Source organism: Microtus oregoni, unplaced genomic scaffold (genome assembly GCF_018167655.1).
Source record: "Microtus oregoni isolate MIOR12 unplaced genomic scaffold, Mior012 000099F_ref0000060, whole genome shotgun sequence".
In the NCBI taxonomy this organism is placed as follows: Eukaryota; Metazoa; Chordata; class Mammalia; order Rodentia; family Cricetidae; genus Microtus; species Microtus oregoni.
Window position 1 is genome coordinate 444,089 of NW_024544712.1, and position 24,127 is coordinate 468,215.

Consider the following 24,127-nt stretch of genomic DNA (forward strand, 5'->3'; position numbering starts at 1 on the left):
TAATCAGGAGAGATAAAGAAGACCACAATGTGATAATAAAAGTAACAGGGAATTAGAAGAACATAATTTTAAAAAAATCATGGGAACCCAAATTTCATAAAATAAACATTAAAAGGCATAACACATACAACTAGGTTCTAATTCAACAGCAGTGGGAGAGTTCAATAGCCCACTCTTATGCCTAGGGAGTTCTTCCTAATTAAAAATCTGCAAAGACACTTCAGAACAAAATTATACCACAGATCAAATGAACAGATACCTACAGACTCTTCCACCCAACAGATAAAGTACATTCTTCTCACTGCCACATGGGGCCTTATCTAAAATTGGCCACATTATAGGCAGAAACGCAATATTTAACAAATTAAAATCAGAAATAATTTCCTGTATCTTATCAGACAACAGTGGCATAAAACTAGGAATCAACAGAAAATCCACAGATACTCGACAGCTAAACAATATATTTGTGTCATCGAATAAATGAGAGAAAATTGAAAATTTCTAGAATCAAATGAAAAAATAGAACATACTAGAATGTATGGGATCCATCTGTTTGTCCTAAGAGTAAAATGTATAGCTATACATGCTCACATTAAAAAAAAAATCAGAGAGCTTGCAAGATGACTCAATGTATAAAGACATTTTCTGTCAAGTCCAGGGAACTTAGTTCAATCACTGCAACTCGTGATGAAGGAGAGAACTGATTGTTGCAAGTTGTGCCCTCACCTTCACGTGTGCATACACACACTAAATAAAAAAATGTAATATTTTATTAGAAAATCAGTGATCTTGAATAAAGAACCCAAATACAGCAGCTATCAAGAAATAATAAAAATGAGGGTATAAATTAATTAAATAGACTCTAAAAAAATATACAGGGGATGGAGAGATGGCTCCGTGGTAAAGACGTTGTTCTCACAGAATACCTGGACTGAGTTCCCAGCACCCACATGAGAGCTAACTCCAGGTTCAGTTTCATACGATCCAACAGCACAGTCTAGCCTCCATTGGTACTGCATACGTGTGGTTCACAGGCATAGATGCAGGCAAAACACCCATACACATAAAATCAAAATAATTAACCTTTAAAAATACATAGGATTATCAGACTGAAAGTTTCTTCTTTAAAAGGATTCACAAGGGCTGGCAAAATGGCTTATTGAGTAATAGCCCTTGCGTGAAAGCCTGACTTGAGTTTGATCCCCAGAGCCCACCGTGGAAGGAGAGAAGTGACTCTTAAAGGTTGTCCTCCATATGCATGCTTTGTCATGCTCGTGCACATGTGTGTGAACAAAAATAAAATTCAAAGAAAGGTATATCTTTCAAAAATTAAAAAGGAGCTCATGGTTAGGAGACTTTGGCTATTTGAAGAGACTTTGGATATTTTGGAGAGGGTTTGGATATTTTAGAGAGGGTTTTCATATCTTGGAGGGGGTTTGAATGTTTTCAAAGACCTTGAATATTTTAAGAGATTTTTAAAATTAAGTGTGTTTTATATTGTGATGTTAACATTAATATGACATCTTGGGGATGAGCAAGAAAGGAAAGGTTATGGTTTAACAATGATGCATTTGTCAAGTTGAAAAGGGGTTAATTGCCCTAACTAGTTTTATGTCAACTTGGCCCAAGCTGGAGTCATTAACTGAAGGAACCTCAGTTAAGAAAATGTTCCTACCACATTGGCCTCTGGGCAAACCTGTGGTGCTTTTCTTGATTGATTATTGATGTGAGAGGTCCCAGATCACTGTGGGTAGTGCCATCCCCCTGGGCTGGTGGTCCTGAGTTCTATAAGAAAGCAGGCTGAATAACCCATGAGGAACAAGCGAGTAACCGTACTCTTCCGTGGCTTCTGCATCAGCTCCTGCTTCCAGATTCCTGCCTTGAGTTCCTGCCCTGATTTCCCTCATTGATGGAGTATGACTTGAGATTTATAAGATGAAGTGAACCCTCTCCTCCCAAGCTGGTTTTGGTCACAGTGTCTTATCAAACACAGCAATGGAAACCCTAAGATCCCAAACCATGGCTCTGGAGTCAGGCCTGTGGGTGCCAAGATGACAGTGGACAGAGGCAAGGACAGGAGAGAAAAAAGCCAGTCAAAGATGGTTCTTGATAAAAGTGGGTTCGAAGGCCACAGATCTGGAACTAGGCCTTTGCCTGTGGAGATAGCTACAGCAGGGGGAGGAATAAGTGGGGGGGGTTTAGGAAAGGGATGATGGGAAAAGGAGGAAGGGACTTATCTAGGCAGTGTCTTAGGAACAGAGTTAGTTCGCGACCTTAGTCCCGAATTAGGCTTGTGGTTTGCAGATGAAGAGGAAGGGAGGAAGGACTGGCAAAGGGGATTTACTTATAAAAGTGTTCAAGGCCACAGGTCAGGAACTAGGATTGGAGTTCAGTGGGTTTGGGGGGGAAAGGGTGGGGCTTTTTGTTGTTGTTTTTGAGACAGGGATTCACTGTAGCTCTGGCTTTCCTGGAACTGACCATGTAGACCAGGCTGGCCTCAAACTCATAGAGATCTGCCTGCCTCTGCCTCCCCAGTGCTGGGATTATTGCTTTTTCCCTACCTAATCTTGTACTCTTTTGGGTTTCTAAATATTTTATTCCTGTTGTCATTTTGACTTCCAATGTATACATTGTATGAAAAAGACACTGTCATGTTGTTTCTTTTTCTGAAAATCTGATGTTCCAACATCCAGTCTAGGACAGAAGACAAAATAGAACGATTCAAGAAAGCAGTTGAGTACTATTCAGTCACAACCAAAATCTCTTCACTGCCAGTGGGTCCTTCCTTTCTAGGTAAGGCTTCCAGCTGCTGTTCAATTGAGTTTATCCCTTAAGGCCAAGAGTGGAATCCCTTGTTTCTGCCTGTGTCCTGCCTTTTCACATTTCTAGGTGTGGGGATAATGCCATTTCCTTAGCTTGGGCTTCTTCTACTACTAACCCTCATTGTGACCTGGTATATGTAAAAATAGCCCTGTCTTTGTTAGCAAGCTCAGTTTTGAATTTGACTTCTGTTGCTTAGTAGCTGAGTGATCTCGTCATTTCACTTTTGTATGAAACATGGCTCCCAATACCTATTACATAGGGTTGTTACTGTATTAAATACTTTATATAGGATCCCCGGCCTGGGCGTGCCCTGTATCCATTCCACCAGTATCACAGCCGCCAGATGCTATCTCATCACAGAACCTTCATGCCGCTTACTTTCTTGATGGAAAAGCTAGGATTAATTGCTGCTACTATAAATTTGGCATGTTTATCAAAGTAAACTGTGAACTCAGTTCAAAGGAATTAATATTGAACATGCCATCCAAAAAATAGCTTGTGGACACACCGGTACATAATCTCAGGCTCAAGGGCCCAGCTTAGATATCTTGAGGATATCAAGACTGTGTAAGGAAATCCCACAAGAACAAAAAGACAGATTCGTGGAATAGCCCATAGTAGCTGGTCAATTAATTATAACTTTTTGTGGTGCTAGGGATCTAACCTGTGGCTCCGTGCATGCAAGGCAAGTGCCCTACCGCTGTTCCACATCCTCAGATCATAAAGTGTAACTTTATAACAGGTTTTTAATGCAATGATGGTTTAACAGGATGTACTAAATATGGCAAAATGTTTAGGATTGGCTGAAGCATAGAACTTTTCTTGGCTTCAGGCTTTCGAAATAATCGGCTTGGAAATCCTCCTCTTCCATGGAATCAAATGGGCCCTATTTCTACTGGAAAGCCAGTGGTAAGTCTTGTTTGTTACATGTTCATTAAGGGGATTAAGATCACTTGCTTACCTTAGACTTAAGCTCACTCTAAATTGAGCTGTTAGGCTGATTCAGTGTTAATTAGACCATGCATGCCGTATACCTATATCATTTTGTACCTTGAGGCTAGAAGACTACAGAAAGATAGCTTCCAAATTAGTAATCACTAAGGCATTAGATACATAGGTTAGATAATGTCATAAAATATTTTTTTTATTTTTACTTAAAAATTTCCACCTCCTCCCATTTTCCTCCCCCTCCCTCTCCAGTCCAAAGAGCAGTCAGGGTTCCCTGCCCTGTGGGAAGTCCAAGGTCCTCCCCAATCCATCCAGGTCTAGGAAGGTGAGCATCCAAACAGACTAGGCTCCCACAAAGCCAGTTCATGCAGTAGGATCAAAACCCGGTACCATTGTCCTTGGCTTCTCAGTCAGCCCTCCTTGTCCAACATGTTCAGAGAGTCCAGCTTGATCACATGCTCCATCAGTCCCAGAGATCTAGTTTGGTTGATTTTCCTGACTCTGATAAATTCTATTCAGATACCACTATCAAAATTATTTCTAAATATTTTCAGTAGGTATTCGTACTTCAACAGTTCCTACTATTGCTATCATCTACTCTGCTGCAGCTTCTGAGGGAACCATCCTGCGTCCTGGTAAAATGTTAAATATCTTTCCCATCTGTTTTATCCTTTAGTTTCCTCGCCAGGTGCCCCAGAAAGTGAAATATCCTCCACCATTTCCAGTGGGACCCAACTCGCCTCTTCTCTTCCCTCATGGTGTGGGGGAACCCCACGCTTTTCCTGAGGATCCCATGCTACAGGACAGTTCCTTTAACAACTGGGCTGTTTCTTATGACTCTTCAGCACCCCAGTTTCCTAACTGCCTGCCTTCCAAAACTTCACCTCCTTTGGGACCAGATTCTTCCCACTCCTCTTCCTCTGATGCTGATGAGGCAAATGGAGCCAGTTCTGAGTAAGTATCTGTGTAAACAACCAGAAGAAAAGATTTCAGAAAAAATTGAGAGAAGTGGATGTTCTTGGCTTCCTTTCATTAGTCTGCCCTTTGGCCTTCTGCAGGTGGTAAGTTTTAAATATCTAGGTCATATAGAAAAGGCAGTTGCTTAGGAAATCCTAACGTGAATGTGCTACATAGCATGTCTGTTGTTTTTCAGTTTGTGAGGAACATAGATTGAAGGATAAAGAATTTATATAGTTGAAATATTGGAACAGTTCCTTAGTAATGAAGATAGGTCTCATATACTGGTTTGACTGTTTTTAGAGTCTTCCTCTAAAGACATTCAGAGCTACTTTGAGATCATAATTTTAATTATTTTCTTAGACTATGGGTAGACTCTAGACAGGATCCAGAGTGACTTCCATGACTTTGGAGTCTTTGGTCTATGTCAGGTGAAGGAGACCAGGGGACAGTGATGACCGCTGAGAGGAAGATGTCAATGTCCAGTCCTAATCCAGTATCTTGAGGGTTTCTCGGAGTCCTTGGGATCAGGCTAGATATCTTGAGTGGAAATATTTTTATCAACCTCCTTTTCTGTCTTCTGCTGTTTATGAATTTTTTAGTCACATCCCAGAAGCACTTCCACAACAGCCTGGATGGGAAGATTCCAGTGGTGACAGAGGGTCTTGGGTACAGCCTGCTGATGCTGGAGCTTCAGAACCTAGCATAAGTGATAGCGAACCTCACATCCCATCTCTGTTATCTATGTCTACAAGGAACCACATGGACATCACCATTCCACCTTTACCTCCAGTAGCTCCAGAAGTCTTGAGAGTTGCTGAACACAGACACCGAAGGGGTCTTATGTATCCATACATTTACCATGTCCTTACTAAGGTGAGAGAGTGCACCCATATCCACCTCCCAGATACTGCTCTACAGGATCTCATAGTTACTGAGTTACAGAAGCAGCAGAGAAAGGTCGGAGAATTGGTATTTTTATGCAGGGAGAACAATCCTAAGGATCGAACCTAGCGTCTCACACCTGCGAGACAGGCACTCTAGCATTGTTATTTCCCTAGCCCTCTGGTCATTGTACCTCAAGAGGGAAAAGGAAACTGTGTATGTCTGTGCACTTCTTTGCGTTAAGGGCCTCAGAAAAGGTGATATTAGTAGGAATTGTGACTAAGCAGTAAAACAAATAAAGGACTCCAAGAGAGAAGTTTAAATTGTAAGATTTGTGGATGGAAGGGGGCAGAAGAGAGGTGGGAGGAGAGAATGGGAAAAAGGAAGGAGGGGAAACTGTGGTCAGTATGTAAAATAAATGAAAAAAATCATTAAAAAAATAATGCCTTGTGGTGGGGGCACATGCCTTTAATCCCATCACCTGTGAGTTCAAGGCCAGCCTGGTCTACAGAGCAAGCTCCAGGACAGCCAAAGCTACATAGAGAAACCCAGTACTGAAAAAAAAATCAATATAATAATAATAATGGAAAAGATTTTGAAATAAGTAATGTGCTAAGTTAATAGACTGTGGTTCTGAAGGCACCGTCTAAGAAGAGATCTTGCTCTTTTGTCCGTTATCCCTGCCTCTATTTCTGCATACCTGTTGTTCTTCTCTGGTCTTAACACACAAATTACCCACAGAATGTCTAAACCCGCCATGGTGGTACAAGCTCTTAATACCAGCAATCTGGAGGTAAAGGCAGGTGAAGTTCTGAGTTCCAGGTTAAGTTGGTCTACACAGCAAGTCCTAGTCCATCAATAGTTACACAGTGAGACTCTGTCTCAAAAAAACCAAACCAAGCAAACAAAATGTCTAGGGTTGATTCTCTCTGATAGTCAATATAGTCCATCAAATATGAGACTTTACAAATGGAATTTAGCTTATGAGGTGGCTGTACTCAGCTGGGATTCTTACAGCTTCCTTCTAATTGGTAAAGCTTTCTGAATACCAATAGTAAATTTACTGTCTTGACTCCAGAGACTGCAGTTCATTATTTGTTATTTTCAGCTCTGCTACAAACCTTGAAGAATTCATTTTCTTCTTTTTCCTGAACTATTTTCTTATTAGGGTGAGATTAAAATCCCTGTCTGTATTGAGGATGAATGTAACATGGAGCTGCCTCCAGTTGCTCTCCTGTTCCGGTCAGCTCGCCAATATGTATATGGAGTTCTCTTTAGCCTAGCAGAGACACAGCGGAAAATGGAACGTCTGGCCATACGGCGGTGGTTACCACTGGAAGGTAGGTATGATTCTAGCTGCAACAGATCTCTCTATGCTGGGCACAGGGTGAGGTGGGGGAGCCTATGTAAGTACACCATACTTTGGACTATAAAGCCGTCTTTAAGAAGATGCATCGTTTTCCAGATCATGCATTGAAATAAGAAATGCATGGAGTGAACCCCCATTCTGAAATCATGGAACATTCAGAGTATGTATTCCTTTTAAGAGCAACGGTGGGCTTTGAGAATGTAGGACTTTATCTTACAATCTCTCTTCTTCAGCAAGGATTTTGTTTTAGAATATGATCTGTGGATAGTTGAAATTTTTATGTTGTTGTTTTAAATAAGAATGAGTTAGTTAAATTAGTATATCCAAAAGAATAACTTAGGTTTCTGCTTCCACAAAGGTAAATTAAATTAGATCTACTTTCCTTATTCTTCTTGCTAAGTACAACTAGAATTCTAGGACATTGTGTGTAGGGAAAAAACAAAACCACAACATACTCCGGAAAGTAGAGATTGTTGATGGCCTTGAGACCCAAGGTAGGCTAGAGTAGTAAGTTCTATGGGTTTCCTTTTAGTCTCATACGTCACAGACTGGATGTAGAACAATTTGACAGGGAATCTAGAAGGCTCAATGAAGGCGTAAGTCACAAACAATGCCACACCAATTCGGGGTTATGATTATTAGGGTGGTATTTATTTAAAGGGGAAAAAACTTACAGATCACTGTCCCAGGCAACAGCCCTCTAAGCAACCAGGAAAGGAGTCTAGTCGCAGGCGGAGCAGGAAGTGAAGAGAGAGAGGAGAGGGAAGTGGCCGCTTTTTTAAAGGGAGAGAAACCACGCACCAATGGGCTGGTACCTCAGCGGTGACAGGCTGGAGGAGTGGGAGGACCTCCCGCAACACCTCCCCCTTTTGTTTAAATAAGAGAGTTCTAAACCTACTATGAAATTATATACAATAAGTACAAATATCCTATTCTAACTAGCTTAGGTCTTGTATAATAAATAACTTGGCCAAGTCATGAGAGAAAGTAACTACATTTATATAGTCTTCAACCCCATCAAAGATCTGAGAAGGGAAATAATGTTACCTGGGTAATTAGGAAGTTCAGTAAAACAACTTCCAAAACATGCAACAAATCACAGAGACAACTGGCTACCTGGGCAATCACCCAAAATCACGTTAGCAGCGTTGAAGCAACCAACTTTGGCTAAGGCCTAACATAACTGACATACCATTTTCAAAGGCAAGCAACTTTTCAAAACTATCTTACCCTGTCTTGGCAGGATATGACAGCCCTGTTTTATCCACTGATGCATGCTCTGTATCTTTGTCAGTCGTTGAGGTATGGGCATTTCTTTGCCCAAAGGCCAGTTCTGCCAAAAAGAAGGCTCCAGGTGGAGTGTCTTTGGTGCTCAACATTCTCTCGGGAAGAGTGGTGTTGCCAGGAGCAATTGTGTCTCACTACCACAAAACTCTGAGTTAGATTAAAGGCCATTTTCTACAGCTCTTTGAAGAAGTTGAAGATTATCTATCTATACTGAGTATAATCTCTATATATCTAAAGAACCTGATTAGTCTATTATAAATGACAAACTTAGATGACTATTAGTCTATATAATTCTCAATATCTATCTAACTTAAAGACTAAGACAATAAACGACTGTGAAACAAATGAGGACAATGACCTCCAAATATAAACAATGTACAAATAAACATTGCAGTAGGTAAATATATATCAATACACAATCATTATATAAGTATCTTAATCAGAGGTAGAAATGTACACTGCAATATGGTAAATATATACAATATATATATATATATATCAATACAATATATGTCAATACATAAAAAAATGTTTTAAACAGAGGTAGAAACATGCATGCGTACAATAGTCAATATAATTTAACTTTGTATCAATATACAAGAATCTATACCAATGTATTTGTCTAAAAACAGTAACTCACAATTACAAATCTATTATCCCATCATCCCTCTTTTTTTTTTTTTCAAAATGATCCCTGAGCGTATAAAATTCCTCCCCCAACCCTCAATCGTATACTAATTATAATCAACCCCTAAATGATGTCCCTAAACCCAAGGGCAAGTTTTATTGGGAAAGGGGACGTCGTCCTCTAGAATTACTTCCAGCTGTCATGGGGGCGACGTTCTTTCTGGGGGATCCTGTGAAAGTGAAATGATGGTTAAATTTCAAGATCAATGTCTTTTAAAATTGCCAATAGTCTCTGAGTATTTTGTGCAGGTCTGGCCAAAATGTTGTATAAGATGTGCACCATTTCAGCTAACCAAGTTGGAACTGTCTTGTGCAGCTGGTACCAAAAGCAGGTCTTGTAGTAGCGCTATCAGTATCATGACGTCATATCAACCAGGTGGAGTTGTTGTTATGGGGCCCCATCTTCTTCCTGGAAACTTCAAATGTCACTTCAGGAAAAACTCATTGTTCATTATGAAAAACTTAAACATTAATCATATAGACATATATAGACATATATATATATTCAATGAAAGACATGATAGATATATTCAATGAAAAGTATGATAGATATGAAGAAAAGCAAAGATGTTTTCTAAACTCATATTTCTTTCTGTCCCATATCATGGCTCTTGACATGAGACAGAAACTCCAGAAACTCTGGGTTTTTCTCTTACTAACAGGCTTGGAATTGGAGAGGGACTGAGCCAGAGTCCAACTTCAAAACCAGCTTTATAAATTTAGAAATATGGTTTAATATTACTTACACAATCCATTCAGTTGTCTTGATATTTCCTATTGGGCAGGTATTTTTCCATCTGTCAGTATCCAAACATCCAGGGTCCCTTGAATTTCTCAAAGATGAGTGTTTTCCTGTGGAGATAAGAACAGAACCCTGCCCCCATTCTATGTTTTTCTTACCATCTGTATGAATATCATCATTGTGGATGAGTTGTCATTTCTCCTTTCCAAGAGGTTTCTCCTCTTCAAATCGAAACTTTATTAATTTTGATGGTATCCACAATTTTTCTTCTCCTGTGGAAACAAGAGCAAAACCCCTTCCCCAACGTAGCACATCTCCTGGCTTCCACTGAGAGGTCAGCACATCTTTGAAATAAATCGGTTGATTTAGTTCAGCAGACTTTTCCATTATCCAATGTCTTTCTGCTGCTGTCGTTCCTTTCTCATTAGCGTTAAGAAAATTCAAGGTTAATAAAGCATTATGTAATCTATTTCTGGGGGTATTTTCAGTCCCTTTCTGTTTGTTCAGCATATCCTTTATAGTACGATTTGATCTTTCTATAACTGCCTGACCTGTAGGATTATTTGGTATACCTGTAATGTGTTTTATATTATAATAATCAAAAAAGCGTTTCATTTTCTTAGATACATATGCTGGACCATTATCTGTCTTTATTTGCGCAGGTATACCCATGATTGCCATAACTTCCAATAAATGTGTGATTACTGAATCAGCCTTTTCTGAGCTCAGGGCAGTAGCCCATTGAAAACCTGAATACGTGTCTATGGTGTGGTGTACATATTTTAATTTACCAAATTCCATAAAGTGGAACACATCCATCTGCCAGATTTCATTTCTCTTAGTACCCTTTGGGTTACTCCCTGCAGGCAACGGTGTTTGATTATAGAAAGAACAAGTAGGGCATCTCTTTATAATGTCCTTAGCTTGTTGCCAAGTAATGGAAAATTCTTTCTTTAGGCCTTTACTATTGACATGATGCTTCTTATGAAATTCCGAGGCCTGCAACACACTTCCAATCAATAATTGATCAATCTCAGCATTGCCTTGGGCTAGAGGACCAGGCAGACCTGTATGGGACCGGATGTGTGTTATGTACATCGGACAAAGCCTGTTCCTGATTATGTCTTGTACCTGGATAAACAATGAAGTCAACTCTGTGTCATCTGGTATAAATTCAGCGGTTTCAATATGCAAGATAACTCTTTCTGCATATTGTGAATCTGTAACTATATTAAGAGGTTCTTTAAAATCCCTTAGCACCATAAGAATGGCATATAATTCTGCCTTCTGGACAGAATTATAAGGGCTTTGTTCCACCTTACTCAATTCATCTGACTTGTAACCTGCTTTCCCTGATTTATTTGCATCAGTATAGAACGTACGGGCTCCAGTTATTGGAGCATCACGTACAATTCTAGGAAGAATCCAAGAAGTTCTTTTTATGAGATTAAGTCTATCACTTTTGGGATAGTTGCTATTAATTTCTCCCAAAAAGTTAGCACAAGCTCTTTGCCACGGTTCATTGTCTTCCCATAACTTTTTTATTTCTTCAGTAGTAAAAGGCACTATAATTTCTGCTGGGTCTATACCTGCTAGTTGACGAAGTCTCAGTTTACCTTTTATAATTAATTCAGAGACTTTTTCCACATAAGTTTTTAATTTTTTACTTGGTTTATTAGGTATAAATATCCACTCTAAAATAATATCTTCCCTCTGCATTAGAATCCCTGTAGGAGAAATTCTGGAAGGCAATATGACTAGGATGCAGCTAAGATTTGGGTTCACCCTATCCACATGTGCCTCCTGTAATTTTTCCTCAATCATTGTCAGTTCCTTTTCTGCTTCAGCTGTCAGTTCTCTTGGACTATTCAAATCTTTATCACCATCTAAGGTTTTGTTTAAATGAACTATTAGATCAGGTGTTATCCCAACAGCTGGTCGTAGACTGGAAATGTCTCCTAACAATCTTTGGAAGTCATTAAGAGTCTTTAACCGGTCTCTCCTAATTTGTGCCTTTTGCGTTTTAATTTTCTCTAACCCTATTCTGTAACCTAGGTAATTAATAGAATTTCCTCTTTGAATCTTTTCAGGGGCAATTTGTAATCCCCACCTAGGCAAGACTTTCTTTACTTCTTCAAACATCCTTTCTAAAGTATCTTTATTTGAATCAGATAATAAGATGTCATCCATGTAATGATAAATGATGGACTTGGGGAATTGTTTACGAATTATTTCCAATGGCTTACTTACAAAATATTGGCACAGTGTAGGACTATTGAGCATACCCTGTGGGAGGACAGTCCACTGATATCTCCTATTAGGCTGAGAATTATTATAAGTAGGCACTGTGAAGGCAAATTTTTCTCTATCCTTTTCTTGTAACGGTATAGTGAAAAAACAATCTTTCAAATCAATAACTATAAGAGGCCATCCTTTTGGTAACAGAGAAGGCAAAGGAATTCCAGATTGTAGTGGGCCCATAGGTTGAATTACTTTGTTGACAGCTCTTAGATCTGTCACCATTCTCCATTTACCAGATTTCTTTTTTACAACAAACACAGGAGAATTCCAAGGGCTGGTTGATTCTTCAATATGGTGAGCATCTAGTTGCTCTTGCACCAGCTGTTCCAATGCCTGTAGTTTATCTTCAGCTAGAGGCCATTGTTTGGTCCATATTGGCTTCTCAGTTAGCCATTTTAAAGGTAGGGCCGTTGGTACCTCTAAAGGTTTGGTATTTGCTGTATGTTTTTGTACAGCCTGAATGGCTGGTGACCTTTTTCCATAATACCTCATCATATCCTTCCCAGAATTATGAGTTCCTGGAAATACAGGAATGTTAATCTGGGTATTCCATTGCTGTAGCAGGTCACGGCCCCATAAATTTATGGCAATATTGGCTATATATGGCCTTAGTCTTCCTATTTGCCCTTCGGGCCCTATGCATTCAACCCATCTTGTGCTTTGTTTTACACGAGATAGGGTTCCAATTCCCAGGAACTGAACATCTACCTCTTGAAGAGGCCAATTCGGATGCCAAGATTCTGGGGTAATGATACTTACATCCGCACCTGTGTCTAATAAGCCTTCAATAAAAGTGCCATTTATACAGACTCTTAGATTTGGTCTTTGATCATTAATAGAAGTCTGCCAAAATATACGTTTACTCTGTCCTATTGGGTTTTTTGACTCATCCTCCACACGTAATTCTTCATTTAGACGAGTATTACTTTTTACAGCAGAAATTGGAGCTTTTAATTTTCTTGGTGAGGCACGTTCTCCACTGTGACTGGGAATGACTGGGCCACTGTTGGCTTGGGGGCCTGCGAGAGGCCCCCCAAGGAGTTTCCCGATGATATCGGATTGCCCCGTCTGTCTGTTGTTGACCTACATTCGTTGGACCAATGCCTGCCTTTACCGCATCTCCTACATATACCTGAAGGCCGAGGTCTCCTATTTTTGTCATTCCCAGAAGAGATATTCCTAGAAATTCTTTGCCTGCAATTCCTTTGCAAATGTCCTAATTTACCACAATTAAAACACCTGGCAGTTTGATGTCTCCTCATTGCTTTGGAAATTGCTTCTCCTACCCAAGATTCATCATTATAGCTAAACGTCTCAACATTCATCGTATGCTGAATCCATTCATCCATAGGTGCTGATCTAGACTTGAAAGGCCCAATTATCTTTTTGCATTCTATGTTTGCATTCTCAAAAGCTAGAGATTCAAGAAGTATTCGTCTAGCTTCTGGGTCTGTTACCCCTATGTCCAGAGCCTTAATTAATCTTTGCAAAAAGTCAATAAAGGGTTCTCTCTGTCCCTGCCTAATTCTGGTATATGATTCAACCCTTTTTGCTGGATCTTGTATCCTATTCCAAGCATTTAAAGCTGCTTGGTGATATAGACACAGTACTTCATCATCATAAAGAGCTTGGACCTGTGGATCAGCATATTCTCCTGCACCAAGAATTTGATCTTGGGAAACCTCAATACCTTTTGCTCTTCCTTGCTGTTCCATATGTTTGGATTCTTCTCTGAAATAAATTCCAAACATCAAGGAAGGTCCATTATCTAAAACTGCAGACACTAACTGATGGAAATCATGGGGAGTAGCTCTAGCATTAGAAGCCCAAGTCCTTATCATTTCCTTTACATATGCATTGTGCAAGCCAAAATTAACAACAGCTTGCTTAATTTCTTTCAGATCATTCATTGCTATTGGCGTCCATCTAGCTTCTCTGACTCCCTTTGAGCCTTTAGAAGTTGATGCTTTTTCAGAATTAAGTATAGGGTATGTCGCTAGAACCCTGGGTAAGCCAGTTCTAATAGCTGGTGGAGGCCTTGTATCCTGTCCTTGTGCCTCCTTACTCTGTTCACCAGCTGCAATAATTTCCCCAATCTTTTCAAATCTTTTTATCATTGTCTCTCTTAAATCCTGAATCTCCTGACCTGTATATATTTCCAGTGATTTCACTGAGGTATCAATTTTTTGGTCCCCATTCTGCACCTGTGATTCCAAAGCTTTAATTTTTTCCTTCAAAGATAACATGTCCTCCTTAAACTTTTCTTGTATATCATGTAGATTCCCATCTTGGAGGTACATTCTGTCTGTTACCTTATCAAAACTTTGTGATAAAGTCTGAACGTCAAATTCAACAGCCTGAACCCTTTCAGGTAACTTTCTAATACCCTTGGATATGGAATCAATTTTGTCTGTCATAGTATCCACTTGTTCAGATAACCTCTGATTTTCAATAATTTTAATCCTGTCAATTAGTTGTTCATTATTAGTTCGTAAAGATTCTATCATTCTTAGGAGTGCCATATTCTTCCTTAATGATAGAATATGGAAAAGAAAACTGAAGGCTAGTAACAAGCAAATTAAGGTATCCCCATAATCATATAAACCTTGTATGATGTAATTCATTGTATTAGTAAATATAAATTTACTAATCCATTGTATTAGTGAAAACAAAGCAGTAAAATTTGCGTTAGAAACAAAAACTGCAATATTACCTATTATCCAGCAGGTGGCGCTGTTGCAGAGTCGCGGTGAAAACATGGTCCTGTTTCAGTGCCTTAGTAGATGTTAAAAACTGGAAAATGCAAGTTTCTCAACAAAGTAAATGTAATTAAATCAATTCCTGAGACGGAACCAGAAACCCAGAATCCAGGGGTAGAGAAGAGCAATCTGGAAGCCGCTTATGCCTCCACGTGACAGAGTCACCCTGAGGGGTTGCAGCTTTCAGCAACCACGTGCTCTGGTTCGTGCCACTTAAGAGCTGTACTTGCAAGGGAGATTTAAAAATGACTCAGAAAAGAGCAAACCACGCGGCCAGAGACTACGCGGGCCTGTGGAGTTTAAATCCACGTGGGGAGTCCAAGGCCGCTGGCGGCTGAGGAAGGGGAGGGCTCCCGCCAAGCCGAACTAGAGCCCGCCAAGCCCGCGGCCGCCAAGCTGAATTTGCGCCCGCCAAGCCGAACTTGGGGCCGCCAAGCCGAACTCGCGGCTGCGAGTGGGGAAAGGAGAGGTTCTAAAACCAAAAGTTGGGCGCCAAAATGAAGGCGTAAGTCACAAACAATGCCACACCAATTCGGGGTTATGATTATTAGGGTGGTATTTATTTAAAGGGGAAAAAACTTACAGATCACTGTCCCAGGCAACAGCCCTCTAAGCAACCAGGAAAGGAGTCTAGTCGCAGGCGGAGCAGGAAGTGAAGAGAGAGAGGAGAGGGAAGTGGCCGCTTATTTAAAGGGAGAGAAACCACGCCCCAATGGGCTGGTACCTCAGCGGTGATAGGCTGGAGGAGTGGGAGGACCTCCCGCAACAGCTCAACCCCTGCAAACTGATCCCCTCTGCCTGGAAGCCTGCAAAGGGCCAACCTAGTAACACAGAAATGTTTAGGTAAAAACTGCTTTATTCAAGCCAAGCACCACCAAAGAAACTGTGTTTCATCCTCAGCTTTACCAGCAAAGACCTTACAAATATCTTCCATCACCAGGCTGTGGTTAAGTATGCTGCTTTACCCAATAGCACTGAGGAGGTGGGGAAAAAGGCCAAATGAGGACTCAAAACATACTCAAAAACTCTCCTATCCGCAATGACTGACCACCTACAGTAGTCAGAAAATGTATGGTAAAATACAAGATTTGAATAAAATTCAGAACCTTTTAACTTAAAACTCACATATTTGGACTTAAACTGAAAATTCCTTATCATACCAAGAATTAGGAAAGTTTCAGATTTAGATCTCAGACAGCTTAGAAAGAAAATGATGATAATTAGAGAAGAATTTCAAAGCAACTCATAAAAATGTTTTTAATATGTTTTTAATAAATAATTGTAGACATACTCAAAACAAATTGAGCATAGAAAGATAGCAAGATGTTGTAATAAGAGCGGCGGGGCTGCGTCCCTGGCACCCCGGCCGCCTGGCTAGCTTATGCCCCAAAATAATTACACAGACACTGTATTCTTTTAAACACTCCTTGGCCCATTAGCTTTAGCCCTTACTGGCTAATTCTGATATCCCGATCAACCCATCTCTAATAAACTGTATTGCACTGGGCTTACCGGGAAGATTCTAGCCTACATCCATCCTCGGTCAGAGCTTCATCGCATGTGTCCGCCTGGGAGCAGGGAGCATGGCGTCTCTGCTCCAGAGAGCAGAGCTGTCAAGTCTGAGCTCATTTCCTCTTCCTCCCAGCATTCTGTTCTGTTTACTCCTCCCACCTATGTCTTAACCTATGAGGGCCAAGCAGTTTCTTTATTGCTTAACCAATGAAATCAACAGATTGATATATGACACTCCCACATCAGCAAGATGGTTCAGTGGATAAATGTACTTGTGCAAATTCCTGGAACCCTCGGTGAAAAGAAAGAACAACTCCTGGAAGTTGTCCTCTAACTTTCACACACATCCCATGGCATGCACATACCACTCACACGTGCGTGCGCGCGCACACACACACACACACACACACACACACACACACACAAAAGAATATTTAAAGGATCAAACGTAGCTGGGCAGTGGTGGTGCACGCCTTTAATCCCAGCACTCAGGAGGCAGAGACAGGCAGATCTCTGTGAGTTTGAGGCCAGCCTGGTCTACAAGAGCTAGTTCCAGGACAGGCTTCAAAGCTACAGAGAAACCCTGTCTCAAAAAACCAGAATAGATAGATAGATAGATAGATAGATAGATAGATAGATAGATAGATGATCAAATGTAAATTAAGAACTAAAAAAAATACAATAGAGTATAAGCCTTGCCAGTTGTGATGGTTTTCACCTTTCATCCCAGGACTGTAGTGGTAGAGACAGAAGAATCAGGAATTCAGGATCATCCTCTAGGTTATATAGTAAATTTGAGCTATCCTGAGCTACGTGAGAACACTTTTCCATGAACAAACACAACAACAAAACAAAACTGCTCAAGAATAGTTCAGTGGTGGAGTAGGCACAACAGTAAGGAGAATCAGGTAACCTGAAGATAGAAAAATACAAGTTATGCAGTTAGGATAATAGAAAATGATCTGAAGAAATCAAGACCTGTAGGACTACAACAAAAGATCTAATATTTGTATAATCAGACTCAGAGAAAATTAGAATGACATTTGTACAAAAAATCCCATAATAAAGTCAATTCCTTATGTGATAGTTTCCAAGAAAAGAATAATTATAGATAACAAGTGACCTTTGATGAGAAGCCTTAGAATTCAGAAGGAAATATTCGAACATTTCTAGTACTGAAGAAGAGAATAAGCAGCTATCTTCATTACTTTTCTATGGCTGTGATAAAACACCATGACCAAGGTAACTTCTAAACAGATGGTTTAATAGGAGTTAGAGTTTTATGATGGTGATGATTGAGCAAAGGCATGGTGGCAGGAGCAAAGAAGAGTTTACATCTTTATCCACAGACAAGAGGCAGAGTGAGATCCCACCAGAATGGCAAGAGTCTTTTGAAACCTCAAAGCCCACCCCCAGGGCCACACCTTCTCCAACGAGGCCACACCTCCTAATTCTTCCCAAGCTACTTACTCCCCAAGTTCCGCTAACTAGGAACCAAGCATTCAAATATATGAGCCCTCATTCTCATTCAAACTACCACAACAACACAGTTATTTATCAAATAAGATCCTTTAGTAGTGAAGAACTAGATTAATTTTTCTCACAAGCAGAATGGTAAAAAAAAATGAATCTTGGAACATCAGAAAAGAAGAAAAATAGTCAAAATAATTGATATGTATAAGAGACATCCTTGGAGTTTCTAAGTTGTGTTGCACTGGAACAACAATTCTAGCACTGTTTCAATGTGTGTACAGAAGCTATTTAGGGACACAGGTGTGGCTCAGCAGCTAAAGTCCTGCTGCCAATGACAACCCGAGTTTGATTCCCAGAACCCACGTGGTGGAAGAAGAAAAACACTTCCATGTGCAGGCTATAGCATGAATATACCCCCCCAAACACACACTAAAATGAGTAAAAAAATTGAAGAGAATATATTTTAGACAATTATAGGTGGTGGAGGACAAAGCAACTTTTCTTCATTTGTACTGTAAAATACCAATATCTACAAGTATGATTTATTTATTTCCTTATTTAGTCTTAGTGCTAATGAGTCAACCCAGGGCCTCATGGATGCCAAGCATGCACTCTACCACAGAGCTACATCCCTGTTTTCTCTTTGTACATATTTTTAACGAATATGATCGATATTAAATTATATAAATAATGCAGCTGGGGATGTTGCTCCATGGTTGACCATGTGCCTAGTATGTCTGATGTTGTAGGTTCAACTTCTAGCACCTGTCCAAAAAGAAGACGGACAGAGATAGCCAGGAATGATGGTGCACACCTTTAATTCCAGCATTTGCGAGGCAGAGACAGGTGAATCTCTGAGTTCGAGGACAGCTTGGTCTACATAGTAAGACCTCATCTCAAAACAAACAAACAAAGAAGATACACAGAAATAACACTCTAAACAACTATTATAGATAAATCAAAATTGGTTTGTACAATTAATCCAGGTAATTCATAGGAAGGGAATAACCATAAAGCAGAGCAGAGACAAACAAAACAGACAGTAGCACAACTAAAATGATAGATTTTCTCTCTAATATATAATAATGACATTATTATGAGCACATCCTAGAACAGTGAGTATGTGCTGTAGACTGAATGTTTCTGTTTTCACAGCCTATCACATTCATGTGTTGAAATCCTAACCCATCAGTATGTTAGTTATAAGACAACAGACATGAATAGGCCTTGCGTCTTTTTTAAAGGAACCCTGGAGAGCTGCCTTTCTTTCTGCCATGTGGAAATATAGGAAGATAGCTATCTGTAAACTAGAAAGTAGGCCCTCACCAGATGCATCTTTCCACACTTGGGTCTAAGACTTTCATGCTTCTAGAACTTTGTGAAATAGATACAGCTCTTTATAAGCCATCTAAGCTAGTCTATGACTTTTTGAGACAGGGTCTCACTGTGCAGCTCTGGCTGACCTGGAACTCACTTTGTAGACCAGAATGGACTTGAACTCACAGAGATCCACCTGTCTCTTCTTCCATGTGCTGGGATTAAAGGTGTGTGCCACTACTACCTCTGCCTATGGTGCTTTTTTTTCCATAGCAACTCAAACAGATTAAGACGGTATAAATATGAAAAATTCTTAGAATTAGCCTATATCATGTGTATAGAGAGTTCAAGGCCAGCCTGAGCCTACATAGTATGCTGTCTTAGAAAAACAAAGAGACAAAAAATTAGTAGAATTCAAATATATATACATATATATATACATATATAAATACATACATACATACATTCATTGACTAAATCATATATCAATATATGTTGATATATGTTTCTATCAGTGGATACAGAGAAAGCATTTGGACAGAATGTGACATGCATTCATGATTAAAAAAACTCTTAATAATGTTGAAAACAAAAGGAAATGCCTCATTTAGGTTATGAAGTGGATGCTGCACATCTCAAATAACTGCGATCATAGAGCAGGAATCTGAGATGTACTAGAAGCCATGATGTTATGCTCTGCTTTCTTTCACCCTGGTAAATCTAATTGATGTTGGATTTGAAGGTCTTGGGGATTTGGGTTTTGGAGACAACCTCTGTTGCCCAGGCTGGGCCCCAATGTCTGCTAATCCCCCAAAGTTTCTAAAATTTGAGAGATTTGGTTTTGGTTTTGAGAATTTAAAATCTTTGGAAATATCCAGCAATCTTTTGTGAAACCATGTATTCACAACATTCTACCTTAGATAGGTTTCTTTGTCTATTCTGCTACATCTGCTTAAAAATGAGTTTCAAAGGATTTCAAAAACTATGTGGCATGGGATTTTGATTTTTCTTTTGCAAAGTAAACACTATGCTCTACAAAAAAAATGTTGTCATGATAGTTCACTTCCTGGATTTTCATGAGAATTAATGTGATAATTAGGTATAAGTTATATATATATATACACACATATACATATATATCAACTGTCTAACAAATACATATGGCTCCTAGTATTTATAGTGCTAACAATAACAATTACAGTGACAAATATGTAAAGCTATTGAAGTGCAATAGACCCTGCCAGCTGTAGCCAGCTACAATAATGTCCAGATTCTCTAGAGCCTGTTTTTCCTTACTTTCCATTTTTCAGTTCCTCCTGTGATTCTTAAGGAATGGTCCGCCTATAAAGGGAAATCACCTCAAACCCCTGAGCTGGTGTCTGCACTCACATTTCGGGAATGGACTTGCCCAAACCTCAAGAAGCTCTGGTTAGGCAAAGCAGTTGAGGACAAGAACAGGAGGATGCGGGCTTTCCTGGCCTGTATGAAGTCAGACACGCCCAGTATGCTCAATCCAGCCAATGTTCCCACACACCTGCTGCTCATGTGTTGTGTACTCCGGTAAGACATCTTCTTTATGTGATTTTTTTTATAGCATTTCGAGGTGAAGAGATTTTTGTTTTATGCTTGACTTAGCCTTCAGAAACCTTAAGAATGGATATTATATGGATATGGATAGTCTCAATTTATGATCTCATGTCACCATTAGTACATGCATGACTTCATTTTATTTCATTTTTTTGTAGATTCATTTCTTTTTATTTTATGTGGATGAGTGTTTGCCTGCAGCTATGCTTGTACACCATGTCCATGCAGTGCCCCCAGAGGCTAGGAGAGGCTTTGCATCCCCCAGAACAGGAGTGACAGATACTGTGATGGGTGCTGGGAGTCAAACCCCAGGTCCTCTGGAAAAACAGCAATTGCTCCTAAATCACCTAACCATCTCTCCAGCCCCGATTTGTTGATTTTACTTTAGTTTTTGTTGCCAAGAGTCCTCATTCGTTGTTTAATTTTTTGATTAGCTAACGTATTACCAAGATTCCTTCTTTTTCATGCATCCTTTGCTGTGGCTGATCTTCTCCCCCACCCCTCCTCTCTTGCATCTCTTTCCTTCCTCCCTAGTTAACCCTCCTCTATATTCCCTTTGCCATTTTCATTTCACATGTACTGTACTATCCTCTTCCACTTAGAGCCCTTTTCTCCCTTCTAGGACCCACTTCCACCTAAATACACACATATAAAAAATTACCAGGTAATATAGTATATTAGAGAAAATGTGGTATTTCTCTTTCCAACTTTAGGATTCTGTTTCTTGCATTTCTTTCTTTCTTTCTTTGAATCTTAATTTTTACATTGGTTTATTCTAATAGTGTCTTAGTTAGGGTTACTGTTGTTGTGATGAAAACCAAGACTAAAGCACCTACCTTGGGAAGGAAGGGGTTTATCTGGTTATACTTCCATGTTGACGGAAGTCAGGACAAGAACTCAAACAGATGAGATCCTGGAGGCAGGAGCAGATGCAGAGGCCATGCAGGGGCACTGCTTACTGGCTTGCTTCCCTTGACTTGTTCAGCCTGCTTTCTTATAGAACCCAGGACTACAAGGCCAGGGATGGCACCACCCACCATGGACTGGGCCCACCCCCATTGGTCACTAATTGAGAAAATGCCTTACAATTGGATCTCGCGGAAACATTTCCTCAACTGAGGCTCCTTCCTCTCTGATGACTCTAGCTTGTGTCAAGTTGACATAAAACCAGCCAGTCCAAGTAGACTCTTGTGTTACTAAGCTTGTCTGAACTCCTGTGCTCAAGCCATCCTCTCTACTCAGCCTCCTGGGGGATTGGACTATAAGCATAGATCGTCATGCCTATATCCATTCAGTGTTATTTTTTAAATCTGCCCACATTCATGTATGCGTAAATATTAATACTATTTTCACAGTATTTTACTAATTAACTGATGGATGATTCTTCAAAGTTCTTTGGGAGTGCATTCCATGAGTTCAAATACTTTTGAAAAATTGTATTTTTTGATTTTGTGCATACAGGCATTTGCTTGCATGTATGTCTGTCCACCACATGCATGCAGTTCCCGCAGAGGTCAGAAGAAGCTGTCAGAGTCTTGAGAATGGAGTTAGAGATGATTGTGAGCCGCCATGTGGGTAATGGGTAATGAAATCATTGAGTTCTCTGTATAACTCCCAGGAAACACTTTCATGAGAGGTTTATTATAGTGTTCCTTTATCAGTATATCTGGAGGATCCAGAATAGAACTTCTGGATCCTATAAAGCAGTGGTTCTCAGCTTTCCTAATGCTGTGACCCTTTTGTGTCATTTCTCATGTTGTGGTGATCCCAATCATAAAATTATTTTAGTTGCTACTTCACAACTGTAATTTTGCTACTATTATGAATTGTGATGTAAATATTTTTGGAGATAGAGATTTGTCCAAAGGATCCTGACCCACAGGTCGAGAACCACTACTATAAAATGTACCTGTAAAGTTTTCACTAGATATTGCCAAATTGCTGAAGATTGTAGCTATACTAGTTCACTACTTAGAATAACACTTAAGTTTTTCTATTTCTTCGTATTTCCAGTAATAATTGTCATATAATCAAAATTCAGCAGATCTCATGCACTATCTTGTCATGTGTTTTCACCGGTGAAGATGACCTTTGATTTTGTTTTTCCTTTGATGCCAAAGATTAAATGCAAAGCAGTTGTTCTAACCTTAAACTACACAGTATGCCTGTTTTTCTGGTTTTGTGCCTATTAGCAATTTGAGGTTCCTGGTGTTTTTAACTGTCAACTTTTTAATTACTTAATTCTATATCTATTGGTGTTTTGACTACATGCTTGTGTTGTGTACCACATGCATGTCTGGTGCCTTTGGAGGCCAAAGAAGGCATTGGATCCCCTAGAACTGGAGTGGCAGATGGTTGCGAGCTGCCATACTGGTGCTAGGAATTGAAATTCAGTCCACTAGAAGAGCAACCAGTGCTCTTAACTGCTGAGTCATCACTCCAGCCCCTTATAAAAACTTTTTGCTATGTCAGGTGTGGTGGTGCATACCTTTAGTCCCAGCACTTCGAAGGCAGAGGCAGGTGGATCCCTGAGTTCAAGGCCAGCCTGGTCTATATAGTGAGCTTCAGGACAGCTAGGACTACATGGAGAGACCCTGTCTAAAAACAAACAACCAAAACTTAAATATAAGATTCTAGCATTTATTTCTATTTTATGTGTATGTGTGTTTGCCTGAAAGTATGCATTGTTCCATGTGTGTGAAGATGCTCATGGAAGCCAGAGGGTATCAGATCCCCTGGAATTAGAGTTATAGGTGGTTGTGAGCCACCTGGTATGGATGGTGGGGACTGAAACCAGGTCCTCTGCAAGAACAGCACGTGCTCTTAATTGCTGAGCCATCTCTCTAGCACCCACTTGAGCTTTCTTCTCTGGAATGTTCACATCTATTTATTTTGCAAACTCTGTTAGATTACTTTTCTTTTTTTGCTGATTGCACAGGTGCCTTGTGAGATACATAGCAGAAATCTTTTATATATTTGTATTCTTATGCATGTGTTTTTATTTCAAATATCTTTTCCAGTCACAATTTGTTCAAATTTTATATACAGTATCCTTTATCAAATAGAATTAGTTCATTTTTCTAAACTTTTCATTATTATAATTTTCTATATACAGAAAAAATAGAATAATGTACATCAATATGACCACTACCTGTAATCTACTATTAATATCTTAGTATAGATATTTTATCCATAAGCTATTCACCTGTTCATCTCTAGTTTTTATTTATCCTTTTTGATAGATTACTAAGTAAAGTGCAGATATTAATATGTTTTTCTCCTTACTGAGAAGCACATATTTTGGTTTGTCAAACCCAGTAACTTCACATAGAGTTTGATATCTTATTTAATAAATTCTTCCCATCCCTGCATCATAAAGATATTTTTATGTAACACTTTTCAGGTAAAGTTTTCAGTGTAGTGGATATTTATCTTAGGTTTGCAGAAAAAGGGATCTTAACTTTCTTTTCTTTACATACT

General features: G+C 39.6%; 1 protein-coding gene across 1 annotated transcript in view; it reads left to right on the plus strand.

Moving 5' to 3' along the window:
• Positions 1–24,127, plus strand: part of LOC121443063 (constitutive coactivator of PPAR-gamma-like protein 2) — a 138,028-nt gene that overhangs the window by 71,745 nt on the left and 42,156 nt on the right. Inside the window, 6 exon segments of the mRNA XM_041644750.1 lie at positions 2,694–2,793; positions 3,656–3,732; positions 4,448–4,725; positions 5,331–5,604; positions 6,782–6,953; positions 20,371–20,620. Of these exon segments, the coding sequence (XP_041500684.1) occupies positions 2,694–2,793; positions 3,656–3,732; positions 4,448–4,725; positions 5,331–5,604; positions 6,782–6,953; positions 20,371–20,620 (1,151 nt within the window).